Consider the following 15695-nt stretch of genomic DNA (forward strand, 5'->3'; position numbering starts at 1 on the left):
CAATCACAGTGTGTATTGGAGCATCAATAGGGATGAAATTTTTTGCATTCTTAGGTGTGAGACGGTCATTCACCAGTGTCTGACATAGACACTTTGCCAGTCAGGATTCATTTTCTCTCTTTTTTTTTTATTTTTTATTATTTATAAGAACCTTTCCAATAGTGAATATCTTTATTTTCATTGCCTCTAAAGAGGAATAATCATATATATTGTACATTCGAAAGGCTACACCCAATCAAGAGGGGGGGAGAATTGGGTGACAATTTTTTGTTGTACATGATAAAACAAAATTAAAGACAATGCCTATAATCAATCAAATGCAAGTGCAATGAGAGAGAGAGAGAGAGAGAGAGAGAGAGTGGCTCGGACCCAATTAACATTCAGTCCTAAAACTCTATCTTAGAATATTCGGACAAGCATATCAAGAATTATTTTTCTTCTTTTACCCAAAAAAAAACAAAAAAAGAATTATTTTTCTTCTCAATACTTGCATGGTTTGGCCATCTTGGTTGGACCGGAGTTGAAAACAATAGCCGAGTAGCCGGCCTCTCTCTCCGTTTTGGTAAAACACATTGAACTAGTCAAAAATCTTATTTACGAAGGGTATTTTCGTAAATTAAGTAAGAGAACAACGTGCCTTTATTCTTTTAGTATTTAATACCAAAAAAGGAAAAAATAATAACCAACGTGCCTTTATTCTGTAAGTATTTAAAAAAACAAACAACCTATTTAATACAAAAATATTTTAATAAATTAATTAATTTTAGTACAGAAGGCTGAAGTGCTGCTGCTGCATCACTGCTGTAGTGCTGTGCTAGTGATTAAAAAACCAAAAAAAAAAAAAAAACTGCCATATGACCCATATAAAAGCAAAGCGTTCTCTCTTTCCCTCAACGAAGCGGGAGAAGCGTTTTTTTCTGCTTCGCTCTCTCTTCCTCCCCTCTCTCTGTCTTGCCAGTGATCTTGACTTCAGATCTGACCTTCGATCTGATTACTCGGAATCTGATTGGGGTGCGGGGCGAATTCATGGCACGTCTACCTCGGAAGCAGCCGGGATCGACGGACGACGAACCAGCTGCAGGTTCTCCGGAATCCGGAAAAGTTTCGTTGGACAAGCCCGTACGTGTCTACGCTGATGGTATTTATGATCTTTTTCACTTCGGTCACGCTAGATCGCTCGAGCAAGCTAAAAAAGTGTGAGTCTCTAAGTCTCAATTGTCTCCAATTTTTAGTACTTTGGGAGATTTTGTTCAATTTTCGGAGTTTTCTTTCGAGTTGGATTGTTTTGGGATATAAGTAATGCGTGTTTGAAGTTGTTTCTTATCTTATGGACTCACATTTGTTTGCATTTTTTTCAATTTGCTTTAATTTTTTTACTGATAATTTGGAGATGAATAACTGGATTTTTTATCCCTGATTTATGGTTGTGTGCCACTGGGAATGGTTGAAACACTTGCAGATTGAAGAATTAGAAAATTGATTGATTTTCAACTAATTTTTAGTTGATTTGATAACGACCACATTGTAGTTGGAGAGAGTTCGATCTAGATGCAGAAAAGGCTCTGCGTGAGTCTCTGAACAAGTTAATTGTAGAAAGGTTCTATAACTTAAATTTGGAAGGATAATGGTTTACTGAGCAAACAAGTGTTTGAGCATGTGTTACTTATAAGTGATGTCTTGTAATGCCAGATTCTTATTTTGTAGGTCCTTAATTCTAGTTGCACTTTGCAGTACATAAGTTTGTTTCTTCATGGATTTTTATCATTGTGCTCATTAAGGTTAACTTAAATGGAAAATGCAGTTCTAGCGCTTTTTGTGTATGGTGCAATCTACTGGTAGTCATAAGGAAGCATTGCATTTTCTTATTTGGTTCATGGAGAACGAGTCCAACTCTAAACCTCCACATATCTTTAGTTGTGTAATTTCTATCGGAAAATATTGGTACAAGTGCAGCACTTCTCAGTGAACCACTGTGTCATGTGTTTACATTTAGACTATTGGGCTTAGCTATCAATGAGGTTCATTGTCCCCCATAATCACTTGCATCATGCCTTACTGAGGGGCTCAGGATTAATTCTGAATAGTATGTTTCACTTCTCTTTGGAACTAGGAGCTATTTGGTTGATGATTCCCAGCCATCCCATGTGATCTATATCTGCCAGTTCCTCAGTGCTTGTACATGCTTACTAAGGACTTCACTTTCATTGGGCCAGTGGGCTAGTAACAAAATGTGACGTGCCAGAAGCAGCATTTTCTATATTTGCCATATTTTTCTCTTTCGGCTTAGATGGATCTTTGGCGGCACTTGTCTTAATTTTGTCATTGGGAGTGAAGCCTCTTCTTCTAGGATGTCAAAAAGTAGTGTAACTTTACTTCTCAAACTTGTAAAAGGGCGGCAGTTTTAGTTTCTGGTATTTTCAACAATCTCAGCAAAAACATAGCTTTGGTCATCTGTTCATTCTATAAAGCTTCGTCTAATTTTTACTGATGCATGTAACTGAGGTCAAGAAAACTTTCTTGATGATGTCTATGAAGATGCTGTGATGTGTATCACTTCTGTTTCATGGACATTTTCTATGAATCAGGTGCGTGAACATGGTATTTGGGACTCTAGGCATTGGACAATTTTTTTGTTTCCAATGATGTCTTTGGTTCTGTACTGATATATGTGCGGTAAGGGTTCCATATTTTTGGATTTATTTGTTGTCTTCAAATAGTTTCAAGAAATGGCTCCTCCAGCTCTTGCAAATGGCTAGATTTTGTGGAAAATGAAGCCGTGTATAGCTTCTTGTGTTTTGTTTTTGATAACTCATTCTCTACGAGCTGAGAATTATCACTAGCCCAGGCCTCTAAACTCTAAGCTTAGATCATTAGAATATGCCTGAAATCCCTGTACACATAAATTAGCTGTGAAAAATTTAGTTTGAGGTTTTCATGTCCTAAAGAAACCTGCATTTCATATGCTTTTGTAGTCCTCACTAGGTTTACTTTATCTAACAGCCCATAATCTTCTCCTTCATTTGCTCATATGATCCTTGCTATTTTGCTCTATTTCCTGTGGTGCCTGATTTTGGTTATCTACTTTTCTGTAGCTACTCCAATCAACCAGCCTTATCCATTTTAATTTACTTATCTTCTTTTTCCTTTCTGAGGGTGGACCTTCGTCCAACAGTTAGGTTGCTCCATTGTGACCAAGTAGTCACGGGTTCGAGTCTTTGGAAACAGCCTCTCTGCAAAGCAGGGGTAAGGCTGCGTACATTATGACCCTCCCCAGACCCCGCAGTGGCGGGAGCCTCAGGCACTGGGTATGCTCTTTTATCTTCTTTTTCCTTTCTACTATCTTCTGATTTGGGCTTCTACAAATCCTAAATCCTAAATCCTGCCTAAAGCTCTCAATTATAAAATAGGGCTTTTAATTGGGATTTGGACTTGCTGGCTGGTCTTTGTTTGTTTTTGACAATCAAATTCTGTATTTTCTTCACCCCCCTCCCCCCCCAAAAAAAATTGGAAAAAAAATCTCCTCACCTTTTGTTTACAAGTTACATGTTTATTTGCAGTTGGGGCTTGGGTGAACATACATTTTTTTTATTGGGATCTAGAATATAATTCTCATTTAAATGAGACCGCTTTCTGAGGCTGTGGAATTAAGTGACATTTGTTATATTTCCATTTTTTGGACATGGACAGAATTTTGTTTTTTGCGGAGTTGTCTCCCTTTCTTCCCTGCTTGGTAGGCTTAAACTTTTCTTCAGCTCCTATGTTCATTCTGATAAAATTGCAGGAGTTGAATGTAGAATTTGTTTGTCGATCCTCATTTGACTTGTTCATTTTTGTAGGTTCCCCAACACATATCTACTTGTTGGGTGCTGCAATGATGAGGTCACACATAGATACAAGGGGAAAACCGTTATGACTGAAGCTGAACGCTATGAGTCCCTTCGTCACTGCAGGTCCTTATCAATTGAACTAAAACTTTCTTTGTTTTGATTTTGTTTCCATGCCAGATATATTTTGTTTCTTGTGACATTCTTATATTTTTTGGACTTATATTTGGGGAACTATCTTGATGGAGATGAGTGTTGAATTGTGCGCAGCTTTTGTAGTAGTTTCTTTTTTGCGGTCCATTGTCATAGGTCCATATCTTTGGGTTATGCTGGTTAAATTATTGTGTCAGGCCTTAAACTTACTACTAGTTGTTGACTCGTCTCTTTCAATGCTTTCATGTTTTTCTGATTAAAACAAGTGGATAAATCAAAGAAGATTTACCTGAGACATAAAATGGAAATTTTATGGTTCTTGGGCTGCCCAAAAACAATGTCGCCATGTATAGTGCTGCATGTGGCTTCCTACAGTTGAAATGAGACCAGGTACTGGGTACCTCTCTTGTTATGTGGCATGATGTGGATACCTGTCACACCAACTCTGTTGCTGTCCCCCATTAGGTATAAGCCTTTGTCACCGATGTGTCACTTAAAGTCAGCTTTCGCCCACATCAGTCACATTTCCCTCAAAGTAATGACAATGATAACAACCACAGCTACAACAATGACAATAAAATGTGGCTCATGCTTCAGTTGTATATGCAAGTTGCAAGTACAGAGACATGAATTTGCTGAGGCTTATCTTCCTTGGAGGAATGAATCTGCCTTTTTTTTTTTTTTTTTTGAGATGAGAGTTATTGTTGAAATTATTATATAAGCATATGAAATTGATAGACTTCCACGAATCGTTATCCTCTCCTGTTACTGCATGGTGCCGTACTGCATCGTGCAGCGCAGCAGAGGCCATGTGGCACAGCACATGGTCTCTGCAGTCGCCGCACAATGCAGCACTGCACCGTGCAGTAACTGCATAGGATAAAAATTCAGACTTCCACTCTTTATATTCATATTTGCTTGGACAATTGGCTTGACACTTTTTCCAAGAAACATCTTGTCTCCTATCAAAGTGGGGTGGTGGGACACAATGCAAAAGAGGGTGGAAATGGTAACTCCCATTATCTGTCATAGCATAATATGCAAACACTTGGCTACCCTCAATTGAATTTTTGAAGCTATCATTTCCTGTTACTGATATAAGTGTGAGAGCATTTCATGGCTTAGTTTATGTTTCCCATTGTGCTCATAATAAACAATTCATGATCTTTAACTTTATTCTTTCATAGGTGGGTTGATGAAGTTATTCCTGATGCTCCATGGGTCATCACACAGGAGTTCATTGATGAGCACAAGATAGACTATGTGGCCCATGACTCTCTCCCGTAAGAATGATCAGCACATTTCTTTTCATACTTTAGGTGATATTTGCTTCAATTTGTATTAGTTTGGCACATGTCGTCTCTTAGTTACATTTTACATCAAAACTTTTTCACTACAATGCTCATGATGTTGCGTAGAGTCTCTAGCTTTAGTCTTTTGTTTTAGCAGTTATTAAAGAAAGTATAATTGTGGTTGCAGTGGTGAAATGTATCAATATTTTACTGCTTTGTCATATTATAGAGACCTGATTATTCATTTTGTGTCAATTCTGTTTAGATATGCAGATGCAAGTGGGGCAGGCAAGGATGTCTATGAATTTGTTAGTTCTTTCTTTCCCACTCAAGTATGGTTGCTTATCCTTGCAACTGGTTGCTTCAATATACTGATAAGATACATTTAGATGTAGGTAAAAGCTGTTGGGAAATTCAAGGAGACAAAGCGCACAGAAGGGATATCAACATCTGATCTTATAATGAGGATCCTTAAAGACTACAATCAGTACATTATGCGTAACTTAGCCCGTGGATACACAAGGAAAGACCTAGGTGTGAGCTATGTCAAGGTATAGTCAGGTGTATAACTGCATAAATTTATTTTCACTTGTAATGAAGTACATTATTGTGCTAATTTAGCTTGGATAGACAACCTTTCAATGCACTATATGTTTTATAATAGCTTTCACTTTTCTCACCTGGCTTGCAATTTTTTTTCTCTAGGAGAAACAACTGAGAGTGAACATGGGAATAACCAAATTACGTCAGAAAGTGAAGGAACATCAAGAGAAGGTGGGGCAGAAGGTTTGTATTTCCTGACCTTAGATGCAATTAATCTGGTGTCTTTCTTAGAGGTAATTGATTAAGTGATGTAATAAGCACAAACCCATGGTAGAATTTGCCTTATTGCTAAACATTTGAGATACCCAGTAAGTCTTGCAAATAAACCTAGAAATGAATATGGTTATAGATTCAGAGAGTTCTATATAATTAGGTGTAGTGTACTGTTGACAAACACAGACATCGGTGGGAGATGGTTGGAGTATTTTTACATATTCCATCGCCACATTCAACTTAGGTTTGGCTGTCATCATATTTGCATATCTCTCGGCTAGAATGTTTTATAACAGCCCTGTTTTGGGTTGATTTCAGTTAAAGATAGCTGGTATGCAGCATGGAGAATGGGTGGAGAATGCAGACCGTTGGGTTGCTGGCTTCCTTGAGAAGTTTGAGGAAAGTTGCCACATAATGGTGAGTTGGTAATTTTTCTTTTTGGGATTCAGCTTTCACCTACCACTATGTTAATCTTGTTATTATTCTTTTACCAAAAAAAATAAAAAAATCTTGTTATTGTTCACTGATACTATTGTTTTCAATGATGTTGTGGTTTTCTTATATATTTTGAATAGGAAACTGTGATTAAGGACCGGATTCAGGAGGGCCTCAAGAGGCAGCAGTCAAAAGTGATGCTGAACCTCCTCCGGGAAGAGCCAGTGAAATCTTGAGACAACCTTTTTGGGTTCTACTTGTTGGAATGGACAGTGATTGATAGAACTGAAGTGCGGGAATCAAGTTCTGTACACTTTCCTTCTTATTGCATGCCTTTACATCTTCTTGCAGAACTTTTGCTGCTCTTCTGCTGAAACTAACATTAGGGTCATTCCCCCCCCCCATTAACCTTTGTTTCATTTTCTTATCCAGTTACTGTGGTACTGCCACTATAGCATTTAAGAGTTGTAATCAGTGTCTTTGTCCCGGGGTACATTCGTCATTCTTTTGTTGACTGTTTGTAGCCAATCCTTCTATTTTTTTTAGTGATCAAGGAAAGAAGTATGCTTATGGACTTTATGTACTTTACACACTAGTGATGCTTCAGCTCAATGAGTATGAAATAGGAGGCAAAACAAGGTTCAAGATTATGATCATGCCAAATTACCTCTAATATGAAATAATCTGCAATAACAGAGAGCTAGTTGAAATCTTTATAATCTGTTTTGCACTTCAAACAGAATGGAAACCAGTTTCTCAATAATCCTAAATAGGCTTATTGATATCCCAATCAGCTAAAGATTTGTCACTCAACTTCAGCAGCTCCATAATCCCTTGAGCGTCAGAGTAGCTTCAAATTCTGTTCAATACCCAAATTTTTTGTTGGCTCCAACGCCACTTTTGTGGAATAGATCTCTGCCTCTTTTAATGAAACGAGTAGAAGGCGAGTAGAAGGGTCTCCTGCCCTCCCCCCTCCATCTTCATGCAATAAAAGATCTCCTATTATGATCCATGTTCAAAAGAAAGCCACAACAAGAACATATTGAGAAAATGCTGAGAGTAAAATGGTAATTTTCCCATTAGAAAAAAGTATCAAATGACGTCAGATTTGAATGAAATTTTACATACATGCTCAAGATAGCCATATAAGATTAAATAGGGAGTTTTGGCTCAATCCGAGGTAGTTTGAAAAAATACTAGGGGTAAAATGTTCATTTTTTAAAATGATGTTGGATTCAGGTGAAATTTTGCACGAGGGCTTGAAATAGTTAAACAACATTGGCGTAGGGGTTTAGGTTCTATTTGGTATAGTTTGGGTATAGGAAATAGGCTAGGGATGAAACGATAATTTTGCCATCAGGTTGCCAGGGAAGGAAACTGAGCCTTGATCATTATTTCCAAGGATACTTCCAAATCGTCAAAATGTGGTGTCTAAAGCATGACCCCTTTGACTGTGAACACATAGTGGACAAAAGTCAAGGGAATTACTCTGCATTTTGCACCGGGAAGAAAAATTATGCCGGAGCTTCTGCTTGAACGGCTTGGCATTCGAGTACAAAGAAAGATTGTGCTACACCACGCTACTGTTGATGCCAGGTATGTCAACGTCAGACTAAGCAATCACTTATTGGCACTCATGCAATATCTCCACCAATTTGACCTCTTTAACTTGGTTGAGAGATGTGCTGAGTTTGACTTCCCAGGGTCTTCTTTCGTCCCAAAATTGAGCAACTTGAATTTGTTGGGTAAGGGTTGGGTTTTTTTGTTTTCCTCAGAAGCTTTTATTGCTTCTAAAAATTTAAGGGACGGATGGTCGCAAGATTCATCATCATCAAAATTAAAGGAAGAAGAGTAACCATAGAATGAAGAAGGCTGGCCTACTCGTGAAAATGGTACACTGACCAATCTCTAATCGTCTTCCAAAGTGGCATGACCCCGAGTAGTATTGTCATTGTCATAACTAGAAAGGACCCTACAAACAATTGCTACAGTCTTTGACATGCAAATCACGACGTTGGATGCCAAAGTTTAAAATTCGACCAAAGCAGCAAAATCTGATGACCAATCCTCTTCCTAAGCATGACTCTTTCAAAATGTTGTAAGCGTATTCTGCAGAAATGCAGATGGATCCCACTTCACTCATCAAACCAGTCCTGATGTCTATCTCTGACTAAAGAAACAATTGGAGAAATAAAATCAGGCTCACTTGGAAATTGTTATCTTCCCACTGAATTTAGAATCCACATCTGTGCCTACCTAAATAATTTGTTCAAGTAAAAAATAAAAGAAAATCAACCCTCTCCCTATCGAGGCAAGAGCTCATACACTAGAAGGAGGTGAGCTAAAAGGTTGATGGTTGTGCTAAAACCAATTGTAATGGTAAGATCCGAGAAGGAGGACATCGTTGTGATTGTGGTAACGGAATTGTTCTAAATAATAGAATGGAAAATTTTTATTTTCTCGAGAAAAGTCTAATGAATCTGGGACGCGATGCATCTCTAATGAAATTCGAGTTCAGGGAACTTGAGATCGAGAAGGCAGTCCAGTTCAGGTTCAGTCAATTCCAATAATCCCACCATGTATTAATCATGTTTCTATTTTTGTTTTTCCTTCTGGAATTTCTAAGTCGATCCCAGTTGGGTCAGTTGCGTCTGATGTATCCACCACTTTTGGAATGAAACGAAAGACTCCTTTTGAATTTGATTACTTTTCTTATTCCTATGCTTTCTATTCTTCCTTTAATTCCAATGATGATGAATCTTGCAACGATCCATCCCTTGAACTTTTAGAAGCAATAAAGGCTTATGAGGAAAACAAAGCCCAACCCTTACCCAGCGAATTGAGGTTGGTTAATTTGGGGAAGAAAGAAGATCCTTGGAGTTCAAAATCAGCACATCTCTCGATGAAGTTAAAGAGGCCAAATTAATGAAATTTTTGCAGGAGTCCATGAAGCGATTATTTAGCCTTACATTGATATACCTGGCATCGACACCAGCATGGTGCAACACAATCTCCCTTTGTACTCGTATGCCAAACCATTCAAACAGAATCTCTGACATAGTTTGGCTCCCCGGTGACAAAATGCGGAGTAATTTCCTTGACTTTTGTATACTATGTGCTCTCAGTCAAAAGAGGCATTCTTTAGAGATCACATTTTGACAATTTGGGAGTATGTTTGGGAAATAATAATCAAAGCTCAATTTCTTTCCTTGGCGATCAAATGGCAAAATTTTTGTTTCACACCTAGCTATTTCCTATACCCAAACCATATCAAATAGAGCCTTAACCCCTAGGACAATGTTATTTAACTGTTTTAGGACCTCGTGAAAAATTTCACCCGAATCTAGCATCTTTTGCAAAATTGACCATTTTGTGCCAAATATTTTCCTCGATTTTTAAACCACCTCGGATTGAGCAAAAACTTTGTATTTAGTCTCATATGACTATATTGAGCATGTTTGTAAAATTCCATTCAAATTCGATGTTGTTCGATAAGTTTTCGAATGGGGAAATTACCGTTTTACTCTCATCATTTTTTCAATAGGCGAACCACCCAATTTGGCCCAAAACCTTTTTGATGATCTTATTAACCTTGCATGTAAAATTTTGTCCAAATCTAATACCATTCAGACTTTGATTGGAGCGAAACGTTGTATTTGAGGATTTCTAGATTTCTATTCCAAAATCTTTGTGAAATTTGAATAAAGTAGCCATATAGATAGGTAGATCTAAATCGTTATCGTCTCCGGTTTACTGACCGGTGCAGCTCCCTAGTGCCTCTCACAAGAGGGGGGTGGGGCCCACTTGGGGCACCTGACCGAACACTCTGCCTGTGTGGGTTCCACCCTCCTCTTATGAGAGGCACTAGGGAACTGCAACGGTCAGGGAACCATATAAGATAAAAATTCAGGTAGATCTCGGCAAGTGCATGTAGGGAATATGTGGCACACTAAAATTGGCCTAACGGTTACAAAGAAATTAAAATTTGAAACGAAATGCACAGTTCCAATCGACCTCATTCAGCCTCTAAAATCCAGATTTTATTCTCCTTTTTGGCTATAAAATAACCTTCGTTTCACAACTTTAGAAAAGGCTCCTTCCCCTGACAAAAATTATGCAGAAAGTCGCATTTTGCTCTGCAACCTTCAACTCGTGGATTTTCAAAACCCCACCAGGGATTTTTTAAAATTCCAAGAATACCCTTATTTTTCACCTTTGCCATTTGGAGTGTTCACCATTCCAGGCAGTTTTCGATTGCTTTTGGTTGTAGTTTCCAGCCATCCAAAGTGCAATATACTAAGCGAAGATTCATCCAAGTCCCTAGGGTAATTTAATTGTATCATAGGTAGAAACATAAATTGAACCGTTAAATAACAATTTCATCAATATTGGTAGAGGCCATGAGGATTTCGAAGAATCGGGAGGGTGTTATTTCTTTAATAAATAAAACACAACTTAATTTGTTTAAATGGTTCAAATGGCTAGAACCAAAACCACACCGTTTATTAAACGGTCTCCTTTTTTAAATCAAAACCGAACAATTTATTAAACGGTTTCATAGTAACGGTGTAAATGGCTTGGTTCGTTTTTTATAAACGGTTTCACTTTGGTTTTAATACTCTTAGAAATTAGGTTGCTTGTTTAAAATAAATCTGTTGATGGTGAGGATCATAGGACCGATTTCGTTAGATTAAAATGGATGTACCATTAAATATTGAATTGTACATGTGACTACGCTAGTAAGTGCCACGACGTATGTGTAGCAGGAACATTCCTGCTACTGGTGTTGAAGCAAAATTTTATCCGTTTATTCAGTCTTTAATGGATTTCCTATTGAATACAGTAGATTATACCACCAGATTTTTAGGGTCAAAACTACACAATAGTTTACAACTACCAAACCAAATGGAACAGACCCTATGCCAAAAATAAGGTGCCAGCTTAAGTCGGTTACTTCTACAGTGATTTTTTGCTCTCAATCACATAGATGGCTCCAAAGCCTCTATTTCGTCTCTAACAACTAACCACGTACCAACACAAATATCTATCTATCCAACAATATAGACTCTATAAATCAGCCATGGGCACATGCATAAGCAGTGGTGGAAATTAAGGATACAATCGAGAGAGAGAGAGAGAGAGAGAGAGAGAGAGAGAGGATGGCTTGTGGTAAGACTAGTTGTGTGTCATTGGCAGTCTTAATGATGGTTTTAATCTTGATTTCTAGCAATGGCATATGGGCTCAAGAAGAGGAAGAGTTTGTACAGCAATGCGAGCAATTTATTGGCAAAAATACAGGGCCAGCAACACCATCACCGGGGTGCTGCAAAGTAGTAAGCACACTGGACATTCCAGCTTTCTGCAGTAGTGTTCCTCCTGAAGCAAAGCAATATATTAGCATGCAGAAGTTCATCAACGTTGCCAAGTCATGTGGTGTCACTATTCGCCGTGGGCTGAAATGTGGAAGTAAGAATAACACACTCCTTATTGCCCTAAAACAAATAATTAACAAGCCTTCCAGATTTTTTGAACTTTCTGTCTTTCGAGTGAAGAATCCCCTCACCATTGGTGATTTGACACTTTTATCATCACAAGCTCCCAACTGTGGTGAGGGGATTCCTCCTTCTCTCTGGGTGAATGAAACTCGATGTAACTTTAGCATTACACTTGCAACCGTTGTCTTTTTTTTTTTTTTGGTTTTTAGTAAAGCAATCGTTTTCTTACCTGCCCTGAAAGTTGGAATCCTCATCATCTCATCAGATTAATCAACCAGCTGATCTTAATCAGTATGGAGTCCTAATCAAGCATAAAACTAGTCTATGCTATTCCCGATTTCAAGTGTAGGTCTAGTTTGAGCCAGTTGTTTTGCAGCCACTCCGGTTCATTGCAACATATCCTCTTGGCATTACTTGCAAGTTTAGGGCGAAAAAAAAAATATGTCCTCACAGTAATAAATTTTCCCCTTTGCTTTGCAGGCTACACTGTTCCAAGGGCATGAAGTTGGGAGAATGGAGAGAGATGAAACCAATCATCATGTGTTACTTTCAACTATTATAAGTCATTAGCACTCAATGAAATGTGTATTTTTCAATATTATTTATATTTTGGTGAAAGAATTTCTTTTAAGGGCTTGTGTCTAAAAAATGTAAGAACAAAATATTATATTATATAAATGAGGCTCTTATGTTATATATACAACCAAGAATTATATAAAATTTTGTTCCTTCAGGTCTAATAATGATCAGTTAGCTAATCATCCTCTATGAGCAAACAGTAGCCATAGTTTTGAAAAGTATGTGTAAGTTCTCGTATCCAAGGTTTTATCTACTTGGTAGCGTTTGGTTGGTGGTCGGATTAAACTGATAGACTTTTCATTTTATCATCTAACCTCATAGATCTTGATTTACAGGAGTATTGTATCTGATCAATGACTCATAAAATGATAAGATTTGATATTAACGAAGGAGAAAAAGAGCATAGGTATAAGAGAGGGAGGAGAGGTAAGCAGACCGATGGCAAAAGAGGCTGGGGGTGGGACACTTGGAAAGTATTAGATTCTAAATTCTTTTATAATATTAGAAAATAAATGAAACTCACGTATTACCCCTTGTAGCTAGACCTACAAACTTTTCTGTTAAAAACTCCAAAAAATTGAAGATCTCCTATGATCGTTACATCTTCGTTCTATTTTCTAGGGTTTTAACCAATTACGGCCGATTCCAATCAAATTTGAAATGAAATAGATGGAGCCCGATTCTATGTTTGGTTCCGAGTTTAAAACCATGGCCACTCTTCTCCATGTCAAGATGCAAAGCCTAAGGTCAGGGTCCATACAATAGTCCTAACACGGTCGAATTTAAACAACGTGGTTAGGACCTGTAGAATCATCATTGCAAATCTACCTAATATAGTTTTGAAAGCAAACCAATCTTTTCCACATCAAGATCCAGGAGAATGTGACATGTCAATAGGAGAAACCTGGGTTTAAAAACAAAAACAAAAAAGATAACTAATTAGTGAATACTTCCTCAGATTGTACTATCTGCAATCCACATAACTCGAATCCAAACAAATTCTATAATGCCACAAAGCTATAATGAGACACACCAACTCACTTGTTAGTCGCACAGTTGGATACAAAACATTAATCCTGTCTGGAATATCTTGACATATAACAAACTGGTGGCAAATATGGTAAGGCACAAACAAAGAGGTATGGGTCATCAATTTCAAATAACTGCGATCTGATGTATTCATTACTGGGTTATCTTTGAGCTAAAAATGGCAATTCCCCAGATGTCATCGAGAGAAAGAACTTCAATTAGCTCTGGTCAAATCTTTATCGCATAGTAATCCACTATGTAAAGGTAAACGTATCCACAACATCTTGCTTGTTTTTTTTACCAAATACAACCAACGGTTAAGGATGTAAACGGATCCAATTAGACTCGGATAGTGCTATATCTGCATCCGTATCCGATTAGCTTTCGAACGAATTCGGATAGTGCTAAACGGATACAGACACGAATACGGATCGGATATTTTATCTGTTTACATGTAAATATAGTTTTTTGGATATCTATAGCCTATTTGTATCAGCATCCGTTTAGCTTTCAGACAGATTCGGATACTGCTAAAGGATACAGACACGGATATGGAAACGGATTTCGGCTATTCATTTACACCCCTACCCACAGTGAATTTTTTGCAATGCAATCATACTGCCGAATCTAGATACTATAACAAGGTAAACGAGAGATGATTTATCTTAACCAGAGTGAATAATAATAGTGGTTGAGGCCAAATTGGTGGATTTTATGTGAGTGAAAAACATTATTAGAAGATGGCAAGTTACTAGCGACATCTTGGTGCAATCACCACTATGGGATTGCTTGAGGATGGATTAGGAGAGTACTTCTCTTCTTAAATATCAACTAAAAATTCTAGCAGATTGACCCCTGGGTAGTATTTTAGGGGTAACTTTGTACTGGAATATGAGTTTAAGGTGATTCATAACAGGTTTTGAGAAGACAGAAAGGGCTACGACTTTGGTTCTTTAAGTTTTTGTAAAATAAGAACAGAAAGGGGTGATAAGGGGCCGTGAAGTGAGGGTCACTGCACAGATCCGAATGTGAGAAACTAAAAGAGAAAGTTTCAGAATTCGGTGTGCATTAAGGAATGAAAAGTAAAATGATATGGGCTTGGTTTTGGGTTGGAAAAAGGCTTAAGTTAATGGATAAAATAAATATAGAGAAGAGAAAGTAGGGATGCAAGAAGCTTCAGGAGATCTACTCTTCTAGGTGGATCTTTGAAGTGAAGCCCTTCAACTCTTCAAGGTTGAGGTTGCAAGCTCTTCAAGGCTGCACAAGGAAGACCTTACTCTTCTAGGCAAGGGAAACTCTTCAAGGTTTCTTTAGAACTCTTCTAGGATCTCATAAGATGTCACACCCCAAACCACCCCCTGGGAGGATTAGGTAGGTGACCCGAATTGCATATTGGCAATCTGCCAAATCCCACGGATCTAGAAGCAGTTAATACATTCACAAACACACATCCATAGTATTATCACATGTAAACTCAGAGTGTTGCAGAAACTATAATTTTGTTAAAGGAAAAGGAAACCTAGCAGTACAGGAACTGATTGTTATATACAATAGTAAGTTGAATCATTCCCTCTCTCACACCCACAAACAAAACAGTGAAAGTTAATATATACATCAACTGAAATAAAAAGAAAATATACACAGGGTGAGGTAACTCAAGCCCAAAAAAGAAAGAAGAAAATTAAAGGCAAAAAGGGGTTAAACTCCTGACAAAGTCAAAAAGGAGTCCCCAAGACAAAAAGCAGCATCAGCATCCACATCAATACCCTTCATGGGTCAATTCTCAATAGTCACCGAGAACACTCGGACTATTGGCACAACCTCCGTCGGGGTCCACACCAATATGGTCATAATCACAAGGCTCTCCTCCACGTAATGAGCCTCCCCGCCACAGTGACATCCACCTGTACAGTCATCTAATAGAAAAGCATATATAACAGAGTGTGAGCCCCATTGAGCCCGTGAATGAAATGTATCATCATGCATGTATATGCAACCACAATCATATGGATCCTACATGAAAATGCAGTCCAGTTGTTTATTAGCCTCCTAACATCACAACTAGGGTAGGT

The 15695-nt window shown here is 37.9% G+C and overlaps 1 protein-coding gene across 3 annotated transcripts; it reads left to right on the top strand.

Annotated features, from left to right (window-relative positions):
- The first annotated feature begins 922 nt into the window (after positions 1-922).
- On the top strand, positions 923-6927 carry LOC122644643 (choline-phosphate cytidylyltransferase 2-like). 3 transcript variants are annotated; one of them, XM_043838028.1, is made up of 9 exons: positions 925-1196; positions 3837-3950; positions 5165-5260; positions 5535-5577; positions 5665-5820; positions 5975-6055; positions 6404-6502; positions 6661-6757; positions 6792-6927. In XM_043838028.1, the coding sequence occupies exons 1-8, from the start codon at positions 1027-1029 to the stop codon at positions 6754-6756; spliced, it is 855 nt and encodes a 284-aa protein (XP_043693963.1). In that variant the 5' UTR covers positions 925-1026; the 3' UTR covers position 6757; positions 6792-6927. The 3 variants fall into 3 exon arrangements, with proteins under 3 accessions (XP_043693964.1, XP_043693963.1, XP_043693962.1); XM_043838029.1 differs by having other exon boundaries at positions 923-1196; positions 5975-6043; positions 6661-6927; XM_043838027.1 differs by having other exon boundaries at positions 6661-6927.
- The last annotated feature ends 8768 nt before the right edge of the window (positions 6928-15695 follow it).

Source organism: Telopea speciosissima, chromosome 11 (assembly GCF_018873765.1).
Source record: "Telopea speciosissima isolate NSW1024214 ecotype Mountain lineage chromosome 11, Tspe_v1, whole genome shotgun sequence".
Lineage (NCBI taxonomy): Eukaryota > Viridiplantae > Streptophyta > Magnoliopsida > Proteales > Proteaceae > Telopea > Telopea speciosissima.

Bases quoted from the DNA above. Each gene is read 5' to 3' on its own strand.
- LOC122644643 (XM_043838027.1), top strand. From the start codon at position 1,027: ATGGCACGTCTACCTCGGAAGCAGCCGGGATCGACGGACGACGAACCA. The intron at 5,261-5,534 runs GTAAGAATGATC...AATTCTGTTTAG, and splicing joins GTGGCCCATGACTCTCTCCC to ATATGCAGATGCAAGTGGGG. The intron at 5,821-5,974 runs GTATAGTCAGGT...TTTTTTCTCTAG, and splicing joins TAGGTGTGAGCTATGTCAAG to GAGAAACAACTGAGAGTGAA.